This window comes from Enhydra lutris, unplaced genomic scaffold (genome assembly GCF_002288905.1).
Source record: "Enhydra lutris kenyoni isolate GAN:26980312 unplaced genomic scaffold, ASM228890v2 scaffoldscaffold31, whole genome shotgun sequence".
Taxonomy (NCBI): domain Eukaryota; kingdom Metazoa; phylum Chordata; class Mammalia; order Carnivora; family Mustelidae; genus Enhydra; species Enhydra lutris.
This window is the reverse complement of record NW_019154115.1, coordinates 3,651,495-3,672,212: the sequence shown is the minus strand read 5'-3', so window position 1 is coordinate 3,672,212 and position 20,718 is coordinate 3,651,495. Positions and strand designations below refer to the sequence as shown.

At 44.8% G+C, this 20,718-nt stretch overlaps 2 protein-coding genes across 3 annotated transcripts in view; one reads left to right on the top strand and one right to left on the bottom strand.

The window, feature by feature from the left end:
• LOC111153374 (REC114 meiotic recombination protein) overlaps nt 1–4,957 on the top strand; it is a 130,793-nt gene extending 125,836 nt beyond the window's left edge. For both annotated transcript variants that reach the window (XM_022512370.1, XM_022512371.1), the window contains 2 exons: nt 1,888–1,977; nt 4,793–4,957. In XM_022512370.1, coding sequence (XP_022368078.1) covers nt 1,888–1,977; nt 4,793–4,957 — 255 coding nt within the window. The remainder of the gene's footprint in view (nt 1–1,887; nt 1,978–4,792) is intronic.
• An 80-nt stretch (nt 4,958–5,037) lies between these two features.
• LOC111153205 (neuroplastin) overlaps nt 5,038–20,718 on the bottom strand; it is a 35,091-nt gene continuing 19,410 nt past the window's right edge. Inside the window, exons 4-8 of the mRNA XM_022512085.1 lie at nt 20,096–20,229; nt 14,487–14,760; nt 7,473–7,494; nt 6,591–6,665; nt 5,038–6,047 (exon numbers count right to left, since the gene is read on the bottom strand). Of these exons, the coding sequence (XP_022367793.1) occupies nt 6,605–6,665; nt 7,473–7,494; nt 14,487–14,760; nt 20,096–20,229 (491 nt within the window). The 3' untranslated portion in view covers nt 5,038–6,047; nt 6,591–6,604. The remainder of the gene's footprint in view (nt 6,048–6,590; nt 6,666–7,472; nt 7,495–14,486; nt 14,761–20,095; nt 20,230–20,718) is intronic.

The window sequence follows — 20,718 nt, the reverse complement described above, 5'->3', positions numbered from 1 at the left end:
TGTATGTATATGTGTATGTGCATATATGTATATATATGCACATACATATACATATATATATGGGGGGGGTCTGAAATAGTTACCTTCTTTGCAGATAGAGATAATTCCATGTCTTTCTACTTCAAGCTCTTGAGTCCATTTCCCAGAGAATTTTGTTTTTACTTTACCTCATCCTTGTAATTTTGCTAACTGTGGCTTAACTGTTTCTCACCCTGAGAGTTTCTAAGCCAACCTAGTCCACCCCGAAGAGAGGGGCACAGGAAAGAGCATGTAGCTGCTCGGTGAACTCTCCTTTGTCAATACAAGTCTGGAAGAAGCAAACAGCAAGTTACTGTGTGCACAGAACCTTCTAAGTCTACACACTTGAGTGGAGGACAGTCTAAACCTGAGCCGCCCTACTAGCCTCAGGTGCTACCCGCACACTTGGCTACTGTTCAGTGTTTATGCAGCACCACATTTGGTTGATGTCTGTCCCAGTTGTCTGAGGAACATGATGTGAGCTGAGCTGGTACATATCCTAGGAAAGCGTCACACACTGGAGCCAGGCATGAGAGTCTGACTTTTATTTTCACACGTGAGGAAACTGAACAGAGAAAGGGGCTTTACCTATGTACTTCTGATTCGAGTCCCTTAACCTTTTTGCCATTTGTAGTACTCTTGACTAGTTTTCTCTTTGTTCCTTACTTCCTGTCACCCTACCTTCGTCTTTGATGCTTCCAGATGTACTTTTTTCTGAATACCTACTGACCAGTGATGGTCAGCTACCGCATAGGAGGAGACAAAATCTGGCACCCCTGACTTCTGGCGTCCAGAACATACTGCTGAGAGAGGCACCACCAGCTCACATCTCAGGTGGGCACGCCTGTGTGCGATAGCCACAGGTGGTCCGAGCCTTGGTGGACTTGCAGGTGTGTGACTAGGAAGGAGGGAGCAGGGCGTTGGAAACCGTGCTTTTAGGTAGAAGCAGCCTTCCAAGCCGTTCGGGCCTCGGGCCGCCTCCTACTCTGTGTGGATTTTATTTGCCTGGAACACATCCCCTGTGTTCTACCCAAACAGTCCCCTCACATAGTAGATTCTTGTGAAATGCATGGATTCTGGAGCATCTCCTACTTCCTACCTAGCATAGAGCCTCCCTTTAGCTCACCCCCCACCAAGAGCCTGAATTCATTTACCTGCTTCCATTCCAGCACTGCTTGGGTTGCATTATAATCACTGTTTCACTTGTTAGGTTCTCACTGGGCTGTAGGTTCTTGAGGGCTGGACCTCTGCCCTGTTCTCTGTGGCCCTTTCCCTTTCTCACCCCAGTGTCTAGTAGGCACAGACATTGTTGAATGAAGATACCTTGTTATTTTACTCAGAAGAACGCATTCTCTTAGAATACCTAAAAAGATTTTAAGTCTTATTAAAAGCATATGGTTATCTTGAAATTAAATGGTGTCCCCTCCCCACACGCACTGCCCCCCTTCCCCCTGCCCGGTTTGCTCTTCTGCTATGATGATGTATTACTTGAGTCATAACTCTCAGAAAGGAACAGATCATTACCAGAAGCTGGGCAGGTCGCCTGCCCTGTGGGACGAGCTTGTGGGCTCGAGCCAGGCCTCCAAAGCCTGGAGCGCATAGTGGTGCTGGACAGTGGGAAGTCCTAACAGCCTAGTAGTAGACATGGAGGAACACATACCAGGCACGGCGCGGGGAGCCTCAGACTGAAACTGTCTGTCCTCTACTCCCTCGCCCAGCTTAAACCAGGCACACTCCACGGGTGATGACTTTACACCCTTTACTGACACTTTCTTTTTACACAAGCAGACGTGCTGCCACTCCTGTGATGGCCGGTGGCATTTGCGATTACATTCAGCTCGTCCCCTAACTGCAGCCGTGTCCTTGCAGCCACCCCAGAAGCCGGAGAAGCCGCAGCCATGTGGACCGGCCAGCACGAGCGCTTCCGGAGGAAGGACCTCAGTGAGTCACTTAGCTCAGGTAGAGCCTATTTTCCTGTTGTTTTCCTTGGTCATGAAAACAGTGATCCTGAGGAATCTGCTTCCCCATGGTCACCCCTTGTGGAAGAGTAAGCGAAGATGCTAGTGTGGAAGCTGGCGATGACTGAGGCGCTTGGGCCGATGGAAGAGCTGCCTCCAGGGAAGGGCAGGCAGGGCGGGCCATGCCTTTGGCCTTAGCGGTTCAGTGTGGAAGATAACGGATTTAATTACCACTTCCCCAAAAGAAAGAGTAGAAGGAAGTACTTCCACTTAATTTTGGACATGAAACTTGAGAACTAGTCTAAGACAAATATCAATATGAATTTGGAATCAGATCAATGATGGTTTCTGTAGGGACAAACTTCCGATGCTGCGATCTCAGCTAAGGATGTGTGGAAACCCAGGAGGATTCAGCCTGGTTCGCACAGACTAGCTTTCAGACATTCCTCCCTCCCCTTGCAGTTAGCGGTTACCAAAGAATCCCACAAAATCTGTTCATTCAAATTCGGGGTCACTTGATGCCTCCTCTGCTGGAAGCTCCTGGAGACCTGTCTCCTCACTGTTTCCCTGCTGTGCTGGACAGCACGCGGTCAGGCTAACAGCTTCTGCCTTTCATACAGTTCTGCATGGAAATCATCAGTATGCAAGGATAATTTTTTTTTAATTTACTTTAGAGCACGTATGAGGTGGGGGCGGGGAGAGGGAGAGAATGAATCTCAAGCAGACTCCACGCTAAGCGCAGAGCCCAGTGTCAGGCTGGATCCCGGGACCCTGACATCATGACCTGAGCCAAAACCAAGGCGCCCCTGCCTTTCTTTTTAAATGTATTTATTGAACTGTGCTAACAATGGTAGAAACAGAAAACACTGGTGTTTTCTCCGTCTGGCTTATCACTACTAACTCAGTCATAGAACTAACGTGGACAGTCGTAGAACTAAAAAACTTAAGAGGAAAGAAGACTAAGAATTCATGTCTATTCCTTTTAATAACTCAAGCAGCCATGACAAAATCAAAACTAAACACAAACCTAAACGCCTCTGTCTAGCGGCAGATCAGGCTACACAGTGCCCCAGTATATAGCCTCCTATTTGCATTGTGGCTAGAGGGTAACTGAATGAGTGGCTGACGACAGGAGAGCCACACACAAAAAAACATGGAAACAGGGCACGGTGTGATATCCTTCTTCAGGAAATGTCAGTTGATATAAAAGGTATTTCTTAGCCCAATTTATTTACATAGTAACTATACATATGTAAGTATTTGCATATTTACATAGTATGGAAGCAGGTACAAACAAGAGAGAGCACCAGGCCGGCCGCTCAGGTTACTCGTTTGCTCTAAACTTCTAGACAAGTCATTCCATGAAGATAAGTGGGTAAAACTTTTAGAAATCGATATAGCCACATAGATCAAATTTCATGTTCTGTCTTGTTACCTGTAATTCCATTTCAACTACACAATCATGCATATAAGGATGCCCTTCACAGTATTGATCACAGATACAAGATCAGAAACAACATAAGTGTTGACTAATAGGACACTAAGTGGTTTTAAGTGTGGCAGAACCGTAAGTGGGATAAAAATGCAGCCGATAAAAGTGACACATATCCCTGTCTGTTGCCATGGAACAATATTAGCAGTACAGAAGTCTTCAGAAGGCTACAAAGCACCATGGTTGATTTTCTTGTCGTGAATACAAACAAAAGTTGGAAGGAGATACACTAACCTGTTAACAGTGGCTCTCACTGGAGAGCAGGGCTCCATGTTACTTTCACATTTTCTCTTGAAGCAGAGTCTGAGAAGCTGGTTTGAATTTAGAAAAGTAAATGTCTATTACAGATCGTGTCTAGGGAAACCTCAGTTGTATACACATACACCAAACCACGCCATCCACAGAAAGGGCATAAAACCACTCACCTAGGAGGAGTGTTAGGAGTCAAAGCAGCAAGCGCAGAGGGAACACTGCAGAGCTGGAGCCCACAGTCTCACGTGATGCTGTGGGCTCCAGTGTCACCGCACCGTCCAGACTGCCAGGTCCAGTAGACTTTAATTTGTACTCTCGGATCTAAATAGTGGCAACTTACTCACCTGGTTTTAAAACACTGCAAATTACCAAAGACATACAGATGGCAATCCATCAAGTGAAAAACTTGCTCGACACTGTATGACCTCATCTGTGACATTTTGGAAAAGGCAAAGCTACAAGGTATGGAGAAGAGATGAGTGGTTTGCCAGGGGTTAAATGTTTGACAACTAGAGTGGAGGTGGTATGAAGACATTTTCTGGGCTGGGGGGTGGTATGGAAAGGTCTTGTCTCTTGACTGTGGTGACAGTTACATGCTCCTCTCCCTGTCCAACTTCATGAGTAAGACTGGAAAGAGACATCAGAGTTAATTATGTCCCTTGGATGGTCAGTTTGTGACTTTAATTATGTTCAAAACCCACTTCCCACACGGTGAACTGCTCATACCCATTCATCTATGAGGTTTGGGAAAGATGAACAAAGCTCATGCATTTCATTCATTGACAACTTTATCAGTCCACAAAATGTCAGCACGGTACTCTTCATTAAAACAGGATCTTAACTTTGTAAATCATTTCATTAATACATTTGAAATACTCAGGGATACAAGTTGATATCACTTCCTATGTATATTTAGAAACGTCATATAAAGGAACCCTATAAAGCTGGTAAACGCTAATTTTTGGTATATGTTTCCCTAATACTTCCTTAAAGCAAAGTTTTTCTGTGTTCTATTCAGGCTGTTGCTTTTGGGTATACTCTCTAATAAACTACTCTTCTGAAATCCCCACAGTCTCTCCTGGTGTCAGGGGAGCGGCTCCCGGTCTGTGAACAATCTGCGTGGGACGCGGAGGAGTTAGGCCCTTTTCTACGCTTGTGCCTCATGGATCAGAATTTTCCCGCGTTTGTGGAAGAGGTAGAAAAGGAACTCAAAAAGCTGACAGGGTTGAGAAATTAACACTCCAACAAAGGAAGCTGAAAGCACTTAAAGTGCTTCCTCCTAAGATTAGATACAAGAATAAAGAGTATTATTCCGAACACCTTTTGTCAATGTTTTATTTTTAAAAACAGGTGAATCCACTTTTTTATACATCATTGCACTTCAACACAAAACACAAGTACATGCATCTATGGTTACACACCGCATGAGAACCCTGCCGGGCGAGAAAATCTACACTCAACCGTTAAAGCAATGTGAAAAATACAGTGTCAACCCCGGAGGAGAGCGAGTTGCATAGAATACCATGCGAGAACATTTCAAGGTCATTGAAAACAAAAGGTAAATTATAAAAGTTTGCCTTAATTGAATGTACAATAAGATTCAACACATCAGTGCAAAAGGATTTAAGAATTTACATGGTTTAACAAAAAAGAATCACTTAAAAAGCAATCATACATATATACTGCAATTCAATATATCCATTCAGTGGAGCGTTCCAGCTTCTTACCAAAGTCGCAGGTTAAGCCCTTAGAACTACAGATTTCAGTTTATATTACTCATCTTTATGTACCAGAACTGCACAATTTCCTCATCTGACAACATACAATAAGGAATGAATATCAGCAGCTAAAAAATGAAACAAGCATTTATTTTATTTTGGATTTCTCCCACCCTGAAAAATATAAATATATATATGTATATATTTATATACTGTATATATCTGTAGGTTTTGCTGTACTTTACAAAAATGTTTTCACTCGATGGCAGCAGTGCGATTGAGAGCTTTGCCAATTTAACAGCTGCGTGAAGTAAAAAATGGCGCATGCACGATCCGATCCTGAGGACCTTTTCACTTCTACTTAAATATTTTAACAAAGGGGGGAAAAAGCAACATTCACAGCACATCAAGCCCAAAATAGTTTACACCTTCTACACTGAAGCATTGTTTAAAATGAACCTGACTAGGTCACCCTTACAGGAAAGGCTAAATAAGGCATGCTTTAGACAGTCGTCGTGGTGTTGCTCACTTGAAAGGGGAGAGAACCAAAGAGGTCCAAGCAGAAAATTTAGCAGGTCATGTTGCCACCAGTTTCAGGAACCTAAAGATCTGTAAAGAGACAGTATGTGGAAATTAAAAGGGAATATGCACCACCACTGAAGACTACACCAAGTGCCACATCAAACAAAGCTTTGGTTCAGACACATGCTCAGGGATGTGGTGTGAAATTCTGATCTCCATGTGCCTACGTGGAAGGCCCTCCAGCCCAGCTGTGCCGGCCACCGTTCCTGCCTGGCCCTCACGAGCAAAGTGGAATTAACTGGCCTCTGGAAATAATCCACACAAGGTGACAATTTTTACCTTTTTAAAGATATGGTTAAATAGTGGTGCAGTCTTTCTAAAACACCACACATACTCTGAAATGGCACTTACAGAGATCTGTGGAACAACACAGCTGAAAATGTTCCTTTCCAGTGGCTGCACTGGACGGAGGACAGAGAAAGAACTTGTTCCATCAGTACTGGCTGCTCGGAAATGAACTACCAAGATCCCACAACGTGATGCCAACTACTGAAGCATCTGTAGCAAGGTCAACAGAGGCACATTCATTGGAATATAATTTTTAAAATTTCTAAAGAAGGACATACTTACATTATAAGCAGTATTTAATTTGTGTTTCTCTGGCGCAAGTTTTTATCTTTGTGATTGTTGGTAGAGTTGGTTTTCCTTTGGAGGAAAAATTGCATTATAAAAGTTAAACTCAAAGTAGCAACTCTTGAAATTATAACACATGGAAATACAGGGATTCTTTCACTTACTACCATCCCTGGTGTAAGAAGAAATTTTACTGCGTACTAATGCGTGAGACCACTCTCTCCATAAAGTGCCTACAGATCTCCGAGTAATCCTTTTGACTCCCAAGATACAATTTTCAGGTACCTCTCCCTCTGATTTATGGACTATAATTACTATAAAGGTAAAAACTGTAGTTTCTTCTCTACTGAACACCACAGTCTCTTCTCAAACGATAACACATGATCACATATGGGCAGTGCTGTGCCCTCTGGCACTTAACCAACTTGGGCAGTTTGCCTGTCACTCCTTAGTCCGCAACTCTAGGAGGTTCTGCTTATCTCGGACGGATTCAGAGTCCGCAGTACCGTCTCCCTCGGACACACGCAACCGTTGAGGGAGCCAGGCAGCTTACCGGTGCTACAGTTCCGCTGGAGGTGAACAAGACTGGAAGTCTCTGATACATACTGGTGACTGCCCCCTGCGTTACCAGTTTGAGCATATAGGATGCGCAAAACTTTATTCCTGCATGGCATTCCACTTTATGTTGTTAGAAAAAAACAAAATTATACTGCCTGTCCTGGGAATCAAATGGTCGGTCAGCCCCAACCGTGCGGCTAGCAAGGTCTACACTACGACACTCACTTCCACTCACTGGTTGCCCACAACCTTTGCTACTCCATTGGATTACACTGCAAATACAAAATAAACTACTGAATCAATGTCCAATAAAATACTTACATTGGTCCAGCTGGTTCATCATCTGTAAGGTGTTCAGATTTTTAATAATCCATTGAAAGGAGAAGAAAGGAGAAAATCGTGAGACTCTACATAAGAATTAACAGAACAGCAAATGGCAAGTGGCAAACATGGCTATTCATAGCATTTATTCAAGGCCATTCCATCTGGAGGTGCAAAAACACTCATGGAGTTATTACTTCTAGATTCAAGTTTTTAATGGCAGGTATGTTGTTTCAATGGTTTTAGTTAACACTTTGAATGCTTGTCATGAAAAACTGCAACTGTAGCGGACAGATAGGCTGCAATATTATTATACTCATCTTGTCCCCAAGTTCCAGTGGTTCACTCTTAAATAGATGAGAAGACAAACCAACATTTCAGTTGTAAAATCCTGCTGTTTGTTTTCTTGGGGTGAATGCGTGTACAGTTTTGGCTCAATCCTGCAAGGTAGATGGATGTGTATGTTCCATACATTAGCCACACATCCTCACTTCCCCAAAGGACACTGCTCTTGCTCTTCTGTAATCTTTAGGAGAGTCTTTCATCTGGAGAAAAGATTGAGGAAGAGGAAGCCACAATAGTTCAACCTAATACTGGGTCAGCCCGGCCGGGCTATGCCCGCAACAAGTGTATGGGTACCAGATGTTCCGTGACACACCAGGGAGAGCTGAATAGTGGTGACATCCCTCTAGAAAAGACTTCAGACAGAAAGACAGGCTCAACTCTTGAGCCCTGGCCAAAACCAGAACCGAAATCCAGATGAGCCATGAGATTTTTTTTTTTTTTTTTTTTTAACCAAAAAGCTTAGATTCTCTGAGTTTAGAAGCCTTCTTAAATTGGTATTTCACGATTGTGATTTGTAAGTTTTTCTTTCCTGTTTGTGGACTGAGGGCAACTTGGTCCCTTTAGGCAGGGAAGTACATACATGGAATGTTTGTTTTAAAGAGGCCCACAAACGGGAGGGAACAGTAAGTGCTCTTAGTTTCTTTCTGTTTTACATAAGTCAGGTAGACTAAATGATTCAGAACAGTTTGGTTTCACTGAAGGCTTCCAGAAAAACTCTCAGCAGGATTCCACAAGGGGGCTTGGTGCACATGAAGCAGTTATGGAGGTCACAGTCTCCGTGTAGGCATCTGCAGGAGCACACGTCAGGAGTAATGTCTGTCACAGGGAGACATTGCTCCACCTGTTCCTTTGAGGCAACGGAGAGGCAAAGCCACTGCCAGCACACACAGTGACTGGAGCAAAAAAAGATTGAAAAACAAAAACAAAAACGAAAACAAACTAACCACAAACCAACGACTTGTCAGCCAGAACAACAGGCGGCGACACGCCAGTGTCCACGGGCTCTACCACAAACACCGCACGCTCTCGGCCAGGTACAGAGAACAAACTAAGACTCAAGGACACCCAAGACAGCTGCGTGCCGTGTGCGCAGTGGAGATATACGGGACAAACCAAGACTGAGACACAAGCCCAGCCTACATCCACTGGCACCACAACGCCCTACGCTCTCAGCATCCAGGCCAAGCCAGCTCAGCTACATGCCAGGAACTAAGCACTTCAGGGACTTAAAGGAAAAGACCCAGGAGCAAATTTAGAATAGTTTCAGTGCTCTGGCTGTGCACCGGAAAACAGAACATTCTGGAGCAAGATAACTGACTAGAATATCACCAGTCTACACCCAGCATGAAAAGAAAAAGCAGGGGAGGGAGAATCGCGATAGCCAAGCTAATCTCCTCAAAGCATGACACTGTCCGCACTGACCCAGGCACTTTACACGCAAGCTTTTCTTTCCTTTGGTGGCAGAGGGGTAGGCCCTGCTGTCTGCCCAGTGACGTCATCTTCCAGCCCAACAAGCTGGTACCGTGCAAAGGGCTGCATGTAGGGATTTTAGCAACAGCGGCTCTGGTGCAGCTGCCATGCCTGCAGGTGGGAGCAGGTGCTGCTCACACTAGTGTATGGATCTCGCATCGTCTCTCCCCCCAGTGCACGTTTACAAGGAACCCAGAAAACAGTCTCATGTCTCCTACTGTCCTGGGCTGAGTCACTATCTGCAAGCACCACTCTTCCTTCACGAGTCAGACAAAACAAAACAAAAAACAAAACAAAACAAAACAAAACAACAACCTGACCCTAACAGGGAAATCAGGAGAGAGGAAAGAACAGAACTACAGAAGAAAAGGTACGAAAATCAAAAAGTAAATGAGGATTAAACAGCAAACTGAAATCCAAATTAGTTGTGAAAGTGAATGAAGTAAACTTGAAGAAAAGTGTTAACATTATGAACTGTGCATCGTATAGACTGAAGCGGAGATTAAACAAACTCCAAAAGCATGCATATCGCTCACTTACCACCATGTTTTAAGGGTATGATGCAATTGAGGGGGGAAAAAAAAGAAGTCATAGTAACCGACAAATATCAACATACCCCCAAACCCTCAGGCCAAAAGATAGCGGCTTAAACTGGCTCTCCTCTTCGCCTGGGATTACTCACAGCCACTGGCTAGATGGGAGGAAGAGGACTGGGGAGAAAGGGAACAAGATGCTTCTGGAATCCGTCTGAGGAGAGTGAAGTTCCTGGTGGAACTGCCATCTTCCCAACTAGTTGTGCTATGGCGCTCACTCCGCCAGATCCCATCGCCTCACCGTCTGGAAGGTGCTCTGCGATGCCCAGTACACAACGCGTTACCTGATAGGGCACCACCTCGAAAAAGATGGCTTTTCAGTCAAAGTGACCAAGAGTTGACTATCTAGTCAAAGCTTTTTCACTGCCTTCCTCTCACTGAGGATGGGGTTTTCTAGTTTCTAAACCTGCTTAAATCTTGCCTCATCTCCATAAAGCAGCATTAAACCAGAGAGATTAACGGTCACATCTAGCCTTTCATATTTAGTCCTACTGTATTCTCTCCACAAGGTAACTTGTTACTGACTCAGATGACCCCTAGTTAGGAGACGATTTTAAAAAGTCACATTTCTTTTCCAGCATTCCCGGCCGGCTGAAAAGCTTCACATGTTCCCAACTAACAGATTTTTCAAACATAAGAAAAGCTCTTGTTTGTAAAGTGTCTAAAAGAGTCTGAATGTATCAGAGCCACTAAAAATGGTCCCCCTAAACCCCCAACTATCTTCTCCACCAGTAACTTAAGGAGGAGTCCCTTTGAACTGCTAATAAAAATTGTCCCCTGAATGTGAAAACAGAAAACTCTCTGATGCCGCCACTTCTTTTCTTAAATCAGCTCTTCTTGTTTTCATTCGAGGTCACTAAATGTAGAACTGAAGGCCCCAACAATGAGGCAGGCTCACACCGCATCTCCCCCGGTGACTGGGGAAGACAGACTTGAAGCATACTCGCGCGCACACTAATCCCTCCACGGGTTTCGTCAGCAGAGAACCAACACGGAAGGTGTGCTCCAAGCACGTGAGCTGTAGGACGGATAGAAGGCTAAGAGGATGCCGGCTCGATCTAGTCTTCTTAGATAATTACCATTTAACATTTTCAGAGAATGTAGTCAAGAAGTGAGTAAAGTGAAAAAACAAAGACTCTGATTTGACTCCATTATTCATCTGTTACTGAAAACACTGAAGGTAAAAGGCGATGTGCAGATAATCTACCTGTAAGACAACCTATTGGGCATCGATCCTCAAACACACCACAGCGGGGGCTTAAAGGGACTTAGCATGCATTTTGCTTATAAAATGCCCTGAGTAGAGGCGCCTGGGTGGCTCAGTCAGGTAAGCATCTGCCTTTGGCTCAGGTCATGAACCCAGGGTCCTGGGATCAAGTCCCTGCATTGGGCTCCCTGCCAGTGGGGAGTTTTGCCTCTCTCTCTGCCTGCCGCTCCCCCTGCTTGTACACACTCCCTGACAAATAGATAAAATCTTTAAAAATAAAGTGTCCTGGGTAGACTCTAGTAGACTAAGAGACAGAGATCTTTTGTTTTTTTTCTGCTGAAAGCCACTAAACCTTAACTCTAAGCATTTCCTATGTGAGAAATCTGAAACAGTATTTACTTTTCTGGGGAAATGTACTCAGACTAAACTCTCTAAGTTCGAATTAGTGCATGTGTACAGTTTTAAATTGTTTAAATTGTTCACTTAGTGCTTTTCTGGTAAGCGGCTGAGTGTCCAAGAGCTCAGATTGCCCAAATAGGAATATTGTGAGTTTTACATGAAATTGTCTCATACAAAAAAAAGTTCAGTGACTCAGAAATCATACATCTACTCTGATAGTAAAGTACCTATTTTGGCAGAGAAAGCATGTCAGGCGTATTAAAAAAAAAAAATCCATTTTCACTATGGCATAAATAAGTCAACAGCTCCACAGACGGTTATCTGACACAAACTCATCACCTCTACAACTCCAGTTTGTATTAGATAGGCAGTCCCTCTTCCTTCATTCCACACAGGAGTGCATGCATCTGTCTACGTGTAGGCTTGTGGAGGGCTGTGTGGGGAGAAAGCATATGAGGGGGTGGCCCGTACATGGGACTGCGCAGGAGTTGAGGGGAATCTAGCTGGAAAAAAGCCACAGCATAAGGAAAACTCACTGAAGAACAATCGACTTTTTTTTTCTTTAATGATTAATTCCAGGGGGACAAGAAATGAAGGGGCATAGGAGCAGGGAGGAGTTGGAGAAGAGGCAGCAGACAAGGGAGAAAACTCTGGTGCAGAAATGCTGGAGCAAGGCAGGGATGTGGAGAATGGAGCCTGGACCACGCTGGCTGTCGGGAAGGGAGTGGAGAGGAGGCAAACACTGAGATAACCCCAGCACCCCAGGTCTGTCACCCCAATTCAACAAGAGAAAAGTAAATGCTGCTTTCATTATAGTTCCTCTAAGAGACCAGAGCAAGATTTTACTTTGCACTTACCCATGTCTTTCATGTAGGATTCATCCACTGTCTATAATAATTTCGCTTAAAAGGGGGACCTTCCCTTCGGAAGCCACTCAGATCTGCTGACCACACATGGCTCCTCCACCCAACTGGCCACCACTTGCATTCAAGAGCCATGCAGCTCTAGGTGGTGGTGGTGGTGGTGGTTTTTACAATAGCTGTTCCCCATTTAGGTGTCTGTGCTTGTCAAAACCAATACTAACCATTTCTCAAATCTAACCCAAATGTCTTCCACACATGTGGGGCTGGGGGGGCGGTGGAGGAGGCAACCTGGTAATAAACCAAGTGGATTCCTAAGAGGAAGACTCAGATGGGGACGTGCTGAGCCAATGTGTCACTCTGCCAAGAAAGTGGCAGCCAGCCTTGTCTTAAAATAAAAAATCAGGATCTGAAGCCCATCTATGCCTTGTCCTACCTCTTTGCTTCTCTACCTTTCCGAACAGAAGGCTGAGCAAGGTGCTATTCTGCAAAGCGAAGAGCATTCTGAGGGGATGAAAAGCCTTTGCAGAACCGAGGCATAAGTGCTCCTAGGGAGCCAACGCTGGAAATACAGTGTCCCTTGACTCTCAGGCCTAAATGTAAGTACTCTGCCTTGGGAATCCTAATTTGTAGCAGGAAAGAGAAGAAACTATAGGAAAGATAGTACGCATGTGTGAAAATCCCAAGAAGGCAGCTCACATCATAGAACAGCAGTTCTGTGGACTTAGGAGAAGGAATGTAAAAATCCTGGGGGCGTGCTCCCCCTGCAGGGAACTGGCTCATTTATTCCCACAGGCACAGCGGCTTCCCGCCTCCCACAGGCATAGTTAGGTTCAACAATGAGCCTTTCCGGCAGCCTCACTGTAATACTTTCCTCTGCTTAGGGCAGGCAGAGAGATTTTGGAGGTGCTGAGAAGAAAGGAAAAGAAGGGGAAGGCGCCTCAAACGTGGCCTTCCAGAGAATCCAAAGCCCCCGGGCCTACCTTCAGGGCTGCACACCTTCTGAGGGAGCAGCAGCCACAGGGACACAGACGACTCTGCGGGGTGGGCACGAGCACAGGCCCAGGACTGTCGCAGCAGAGCTGGCATCCTCACCGTCACCTGAGGCCGGCCTCCACTGAACTTAGGCCCACACCCTTCTTGCCTAGTCAGTGACAGGCAAGTGGTGGTAATCGCTGGCTGGCCAATGACTTTGATGGTGATGTTACAGGGCAGAAGGGTGGGAGCTAGTCAGGAAGCCGAAAATACTACCGATACACATCTCCAGCAGCAGCTGCCCCCTGACTGTAATCGTGGGGTTAGAAATGGAATATCCACGACAGAAACAAAACAAAAGGAAAAAACCCCAAAGATCCCCTAGGACTTTCCTCACTGTAAGCATGTCCAAAAATCTAAGTTCCTTGTTCTTTCCAATGCTTACTAATTCACTGTTGTCCTGATGCCACTATCCAGTCCCACCTCTGGCCTAAGCCAGCCTAAGGGTGTCACCTCAGGGCCTGGGCTCCAGGTGTGACTGCTCAGTGGCTCGGTCTTAAAACCAGGGGCGATGGATACATCAGACTACACCATTCTTGCCTGTGAGACAGCAGAAAAGCCAAATGCTTGGTGGCTGCCTCACCAAGAACCTTGAAACCTGCCAAAGGAACCAAGCAAGGGAGCCAAAGGCTGATCTCGTTCTCAAGATCAGTCTGACTGGGCTGGGGTGGCACCTGCAGGGCTACACCAGGCAACCACATGACAACCAATGAGATACCTTCAATCTGCCTGAAAGGCCAGGTGGCCTGCAATCTTGGGTGGCTTCTAGGCTTGACCTGGATTCCCCTCAAGCTCAATCTGCCTGATGATCTGTATCGGAGGAGGACAGAGCTGAACAAAGACACGGACAGCTGCCTGTTCCCCACATGGGGCCTGAAGGGCAGATGGGACTGGGGCTTGGAGAACAGCCAAATGCAGGAATGGAGCTAATTATAGCTCGAAGGTGGCTAATCTTAAGAGGAGGGTGTGAGAAACCAGTATGAGAATTCTCCTTCTCTCCTTTTGGGACTGAACCCCAACATTCTTATAGTCCTTTTTGGGTGCTTGGAAACCATCCCAAGGATCCAACCCCAACATTACAGCTATTTTGTAGGGATGCTCTTACCGTCAGGAACTTCATCTGGCCTCTTCCTCTTCTCATACACAACAATGATCACCACAAGGATGATGATTTCAGCCAGAATTCCCAAAAAAGGCCAGAGTGGGGCCAGGTGGCTCCGTACCCTGAGGATGGTGACAACGGAGGCGGAACCGATGGAGTTGGTAGCATTACATTCATACTCGCCAGGGTCTTCTGTGATCTGGAGACCCACGATGCTCAGCTCAGTGTAATTCTCCTTGTTGATAATGAAGAAGCGGCCGGAGGTATTGACAATGTCCTGCTCAGGGGCAGAGAAAGTAAGAACACACAGAGGTCAGTGTAGGTGAATTCGTGTCCAAGACAAGGCGGCAAAGTTCTCCCTTCTTAGTAGGACTACTGGCTAGGATGAGGGAGCAGTGTCTAGGACCTTCTTTGTCCAGGTAACTCATGAGCAGCTCATTACTTGCTTCCTTTCACTATCAGTAACAGATCAGTAAGCTTCTGGCAGAGCCAGGTTAAGGCCTCCCCCGCCCAATGGTCCTCTAGACTTCTCCAACTTCTCTGAAGTGAATGGAAGAAGTCCTACCCTGTAAACTCAGAAAAGACCAACTCAATCTAGAAAATGCTACTTTAAATACAGATAAGAAACCGTAACACAGGAAGAAGATGAAGAAAAAGGGGTGTGCCCTCCATGGTCAGGCAAATATGCTAACTTAGGCCTGTCTGAGGACTTTAGAATCTGCACATCTACTTCACACTTGGTGAGTTCTGAAGTCTCCTTAAACTTCCTCTAGAAACCATACTAAGAACTTGCTCCTAGTCAGAATGGAGAAATTCATTAACTTCCCTTTCCTTTAAGAATTAGACGGTTAAAGGAAAGTTTATTCAGTCAATCAACAACTATTTACTAATGTATGTTATATGTCTCACAACCTACCAAGGGGAAGGCGAGACACAAGCAAACAAGGAGGCTGGCCTTTAGAGGGAACCAGACCTCCAAAAGGATGGTTACAGGAACGCGGCAAGAAGCCCCAACACACGGCACGTGCTGAGTACGGGGGTGGACACAGCATGAGTGGCCAGTGCCAGAAAGAGTCAGGTAAAGCTTCGGAAAAGAGCCAGCTTTTGCACTAGATGGTGGGGAGGAGAGGTGATGGAGCAGACAGGAGCGCTCTGGGTCCGTGTGGGAAGGCAGAGGCGAGAGTCCACACGCAGGGGTCTAGGTGGAGCTGGGACAGGCTTACAGCACTGGGGTGACGGCAGGGCAAAAATGGACTTGTGTCAGCAGGCGGCAGCAACTAAAGCACAATCAGAAATAGCAGAGAAGAGGGGCGCCTGGGTGGCTCAGTGGGTTGGGCCGCTGCCTTCGGCTCAGGTCGTGATCTCGGAGTCCTGGGATCGAGCCCCGCATCGGGCTCTCTGCTCAGCGGGAAGCCTGCTTCCTCCTCTCTCTCCGCCTGCCTCTCTGCCTACTTGTGATCTCTCTGTCAAATAAATAAATAAAATCTTAAAAAAAAAAAAAAAAAAAGAAAGAAAGAAATAGCAGAGAAAAGAGGTGAAGATAGCCCTGGACTGAGGTCTATCTACAGCACAGAGTGGCGCAGGCAACTGAGTGTGGGTAAGGTTAAAATGGCAAACACAGCCTTCAGAGTAAGTTATCCATGAAGCTTCATCTTGAGGACTTGGAACGCTGCCAACTTCTCTAACCCCTACTCTCCTGGTTCACTCAGTCCACGTTTTCCACTTATGATCAGAAGTGATGTCTTCTTTGATCCACAAACCTTCAACACGGGTTTTTTTTTTTAATACCATGATATGCAAGAAACTTTAACCTTTTCAATCAATGCATAAGAAGATACTGAGTGGGACCTGTCCTACTGCTACAGAATTGATGACTAGGGAGAAGCATCAAAAGTACCCCATACCCGTGGATGGAAGTACAGCACAGGGAACAGGGTCGATAATATTGTAATAATGCTGTACAGTAACAGACGGGACTACGCTTGATCACAGTAAGCACCACACTATGTGCAGAACTGTCCAATCACTGCGCTATCCACCAGAAACGAATACGACGTTAAATGTCAACTATACTTCAGTAAAATTTTTAAATATATACATAAATTTTTTTGAAGGACAGCTTTTCAAACACCATTAATCTAACTTGTACTGAGGAAGTGTTCACAGACATTTATAACTAACAGTGACTGATATTTAGGTTTCAGTATTAAGACTGTGTTATATGTTCAGATCTTCCACAGTGTTGTTGATTTTCCCTCCATCTCATCTGTCAAAGACTAAAAGTAATATATGTAAGTCTGCCACCATATAACTGTGCATCTGGCTATATTTCCTTATTTTTCCAGTTTTTGCTTCATTCATTTTGAAACTACTATGTAGCATAATAGACCATGACAGTTTTGTCTTTATTGTGGACTATACCTCTTACCACGATAAAAAGGAACTCTTTTGGTTTCATGTTTTCTAATTGAATCTTTCTACAATATTAATATTTCCATTGTTCTATTTATATACCTTCACCATATATACTTTATTCATTTTTGTTTCAACACTTCTGAACTATTTTGTTGTATGCAGATCATCTTTAAGCAACATACTGTTACATTGTTTCTTAGATCTCTGCCTTTCAGTGAGGATATTTAAAACTTTGTATTTGCTACTGCTATAATTTTTATGTTTATTGTCATAGATTATGGCTTACTTGGAAGGGGAGGTGAACCATGAGAGACTATGGACTCTGAAAAACAGTCTGAGGGTTTTGAAGGGGCAGGGGGTGGGAGGTTGGGGGAGCCAGGTGGTGGGTATTAGAGAGGGCACGGATTGCATGGAGCACTGGGTGTGGTACAAAAACAAGGAATACTGTTATGCTGAAAATTAAAAAAAAAAAAAAAAAAAGTACCCCAGAATTCTTAAAAAAAAAAAAAAAAATACAGTTCATACAAATCAGGGGCAGACCGTCCTTCCAGGGCTTATTAAAAGGGAGCCCCATCAAGCTCTCTTATGCCCAAGTCATTACCAGATTACCCCTTGCCAGTCTACAAAAGAGAAGACAGGTTGAGACTTGGCATTGCACACAGCCTTCCACCCTGCAGCTGAGTGGAACAGGCACCAAGAAAATCACTCAATGATTGGGGGTGGCAAGAAGAAAATATCTTTTTCCAGTGGTTATCCATTTAGGCAGGAGACTGGCTGGTAAGCTATATACCTCTCAACCTTGGATAAAGGCTATTTGGAGATAAGAAGGCAGAAGAGCCTATACTCCCACCATTTGAAGAGCCATGAAGTTCGAGTTTCCTCTACCTAAGAGGTTTGCCTCCTGGGTGAGCAGACCCCAGCATCTGTGGCTGGAGCTAAATAGGAAACAGAAAGGTTCAGTAAGAGGAGATCTCTCATATCTGAGAACTGGTCCTGAAAGAACTTACACAAATTCTTACAAGATCCAGGATCTGGATACCTGCCACGCAGAGGTCCCAGAAGCAGCAAAAACCAACAGCAGACTCTTGACTATAGCAAAAGTCAGACGAGTGGTATTTGTCCCCCTTCCTGCCTCACACAGAAGAAAGAAAAACCCAGAAGATAGAGTGAGGACAATCCCCACTCCCCTCAGGCTAGGGAGAGGAGACAGGAGGTAAAACTGGAAATTTTTGGATCGGACTGGACTCAACTCTTTAACAAAAAAAAGAGGTCTAAGAAAGCTATGGGATCTGCCTAGAAAAGGGATCTGTGAAATTAATGTCTAGAAAAAAACTGAAAGCATTTTATCTTCGCCCTTAACCAAGTGTAGGCTGTTCAGCAAACTGGTTTTCAAAGGCATCAACCTAGAAATTTCTTTTCTTTTCCCTATCCTTCTTTCATTAAACTTTTGTTTCCCAATTGATTTACAGCTTGAAAGCAAGAGGAAATACTACTTGATTTTAAAGGTTTTTCACAATATAACAGATAATTAAGAGTTCATGAGCGTGAGAATAGGAGATCAAAATATCCACTGATGGGGAGCCTCGGTGGCTCAATAGGTTAAGCTACTGTCTTCACGGCTCAGGTCATGATCTAGGGTCCTGGGCTCAAGCCCTGCATGGGGCTCCCTGCCCAGTGGGGAGCCTACTGCTTCTCCCTCTGCTGCTCCCCCTGCTTGTGCTCTCTGGCTCTGTCAAATAAAATCTTTTTTTTTTTTTTAAAGACTTTATTTATTTGACAAAAAGAGAGACAGCGAGAGAGAAAACACAAGGACCCCAAGAACATAACCTGAGCCAAAGGCAGACGCTTAATAACTAAGCCACCCAGGTACCAAGAAAGGAAGGGAAAGGGAAAAGGAAAGGGCCATTGAAGAATCAAGAGCTCTTTTACCCAGAGACCAGGAGAGAGAAATGGGCATTTGTCTGCCATCACAACTAAGTATTTTATTGACTTTTCAGGGCCTGCTCCAAAAGTACTCAACCTCTCCCTTCCTCATCATCCCCACTCAGTAATGGGTTTCTGAAATCTAGCCATTGTTGTTAATGTTAGAGTCCTTTTCACCACTTGACATATCATTATTGAGAGGTCATGGAGTGGGAAGAACTATGGACTTGAAATAAAAAACTGGACTTGAGCCTTCCTTGGTTCTGTCACTAATTCACTTTGGTTAATATGTAATCTTTCTGAAGAAGCAGACTAGATTATCTCTTGGTCCCTTCTGATTCTGACTGTTGACAATCAGAGAGGATGCCTGAGAAGTACAGTGCTGGGCATGCAAGGCCTGGGGACAGGAGGAATGGGTGACACCCTCCCTGACAGAAAGAGAGACTGGCCAAACATCATGAATCAGAGAGTGAGTAAGAGTATAAAACTTGGACTCCCTCCGCACTACCAAGAATCATCCCACCGACTGGAAAAGATGTTTTCTTTGACCTTTTAGGGAGCAGATATGGTCAGATTTCCAATGTCCAATGCTGCCCTTATACCTCACCATGTTGCTTCAATCCCTTATCAATACTCCCTGTGTTCTGGAATATTACTAGTAATTGCCCTGGCCGCCATGTCTTCCCCCAAAACCAGAAAGGTGTACTGAGACTACTTCAAGAGCAGTGTTTTCTTTTGGACAAATGGACTAGAAAAATAATAAAAGTTTAAGATTGGGGTTATCTTGAGTGCCTGGGTGGCTCAGTTGTTAAGTGTTTGCCTTTGGCCCAGGTCACGATCCCAGGGTCCTGGAATTGAGCCCCATGTCGGAGTCCCTGCTCTCTGCTCAGTGGGAAGCCTGCTTCTCCCTCTTCCACTCACCCTGCTTGTGTTCTCTCTCTTGCTGTCTCCTTGTCAAATAAAATTAACAAAATCTTAAAAAAAAAAAAAAAAAAAAAGATTGGGGTTAGCTATTTCAATTTCCCATCTTGAAGGCAAACCAGTCAAATCCCTTCGTAGACAGCCAGCTTTAACAAATCATGTAGGGATTCCATGCTGGACAGAGACTGTCAGTGACCTCCAAATTCAAAATGTAACTGTCTGTGACTAGAACGGGTGACCTAAGCCATGCCAGTATGGCAGGTTACAGCAACTAGTCCAGATGTCTGGACCTCCCAGGAGAAACTCTAGCACAGAAACCCAGGCAGAGAGAATCAGGGCTGCCTCCTACTCACCATGGGCATACCATTCTTCTTCTTGCGCCATATCCAGTCGGGATGCGGGTAGCCAACTGACTTGCAATACATCATGGCATCTTGCCCTTCATTCTTATTCTCACTCCGTTTATGGCCAGTGATGTCAGGAGCAGCTGTGAGAGAGTGTTCAACAGTTACCACAGGAGCCTACCTGATACAAATGCCTTACCTATGGACTCGGAGCTCTGCTTCTAATACAGCCAGTCTCTAGGCCTGTCCTCATAGTCATCTTTGATAACACGCATTTCAGGTCAGAACAAAGCAATGGAACCAATCCATCCCCTACCTCTCACCAACTGAAGCAATCATGCAGATACCAGGATTACTATACATGAAGTTCTGCTACACATGAGGTTCTCTAACCTCCTAGAAGAGGGGACACAGGCTCAACTACCCTAAATGAAATATCCTTAAAAAAATAATGCACACAGGAACTATTATCATCTCCTCTTCTGGTTTTTGTTTTTGTTTTTTTTTTTTTCTTAAAATGTCTGCACTAATAACAATTACAGATTATATCAAATGTCATATACTCCTTTAAGGAAATGAGAGATCCCTAAGATCAAACACCTAAAATCAAGTCCTACTGCAAGATACGTAAA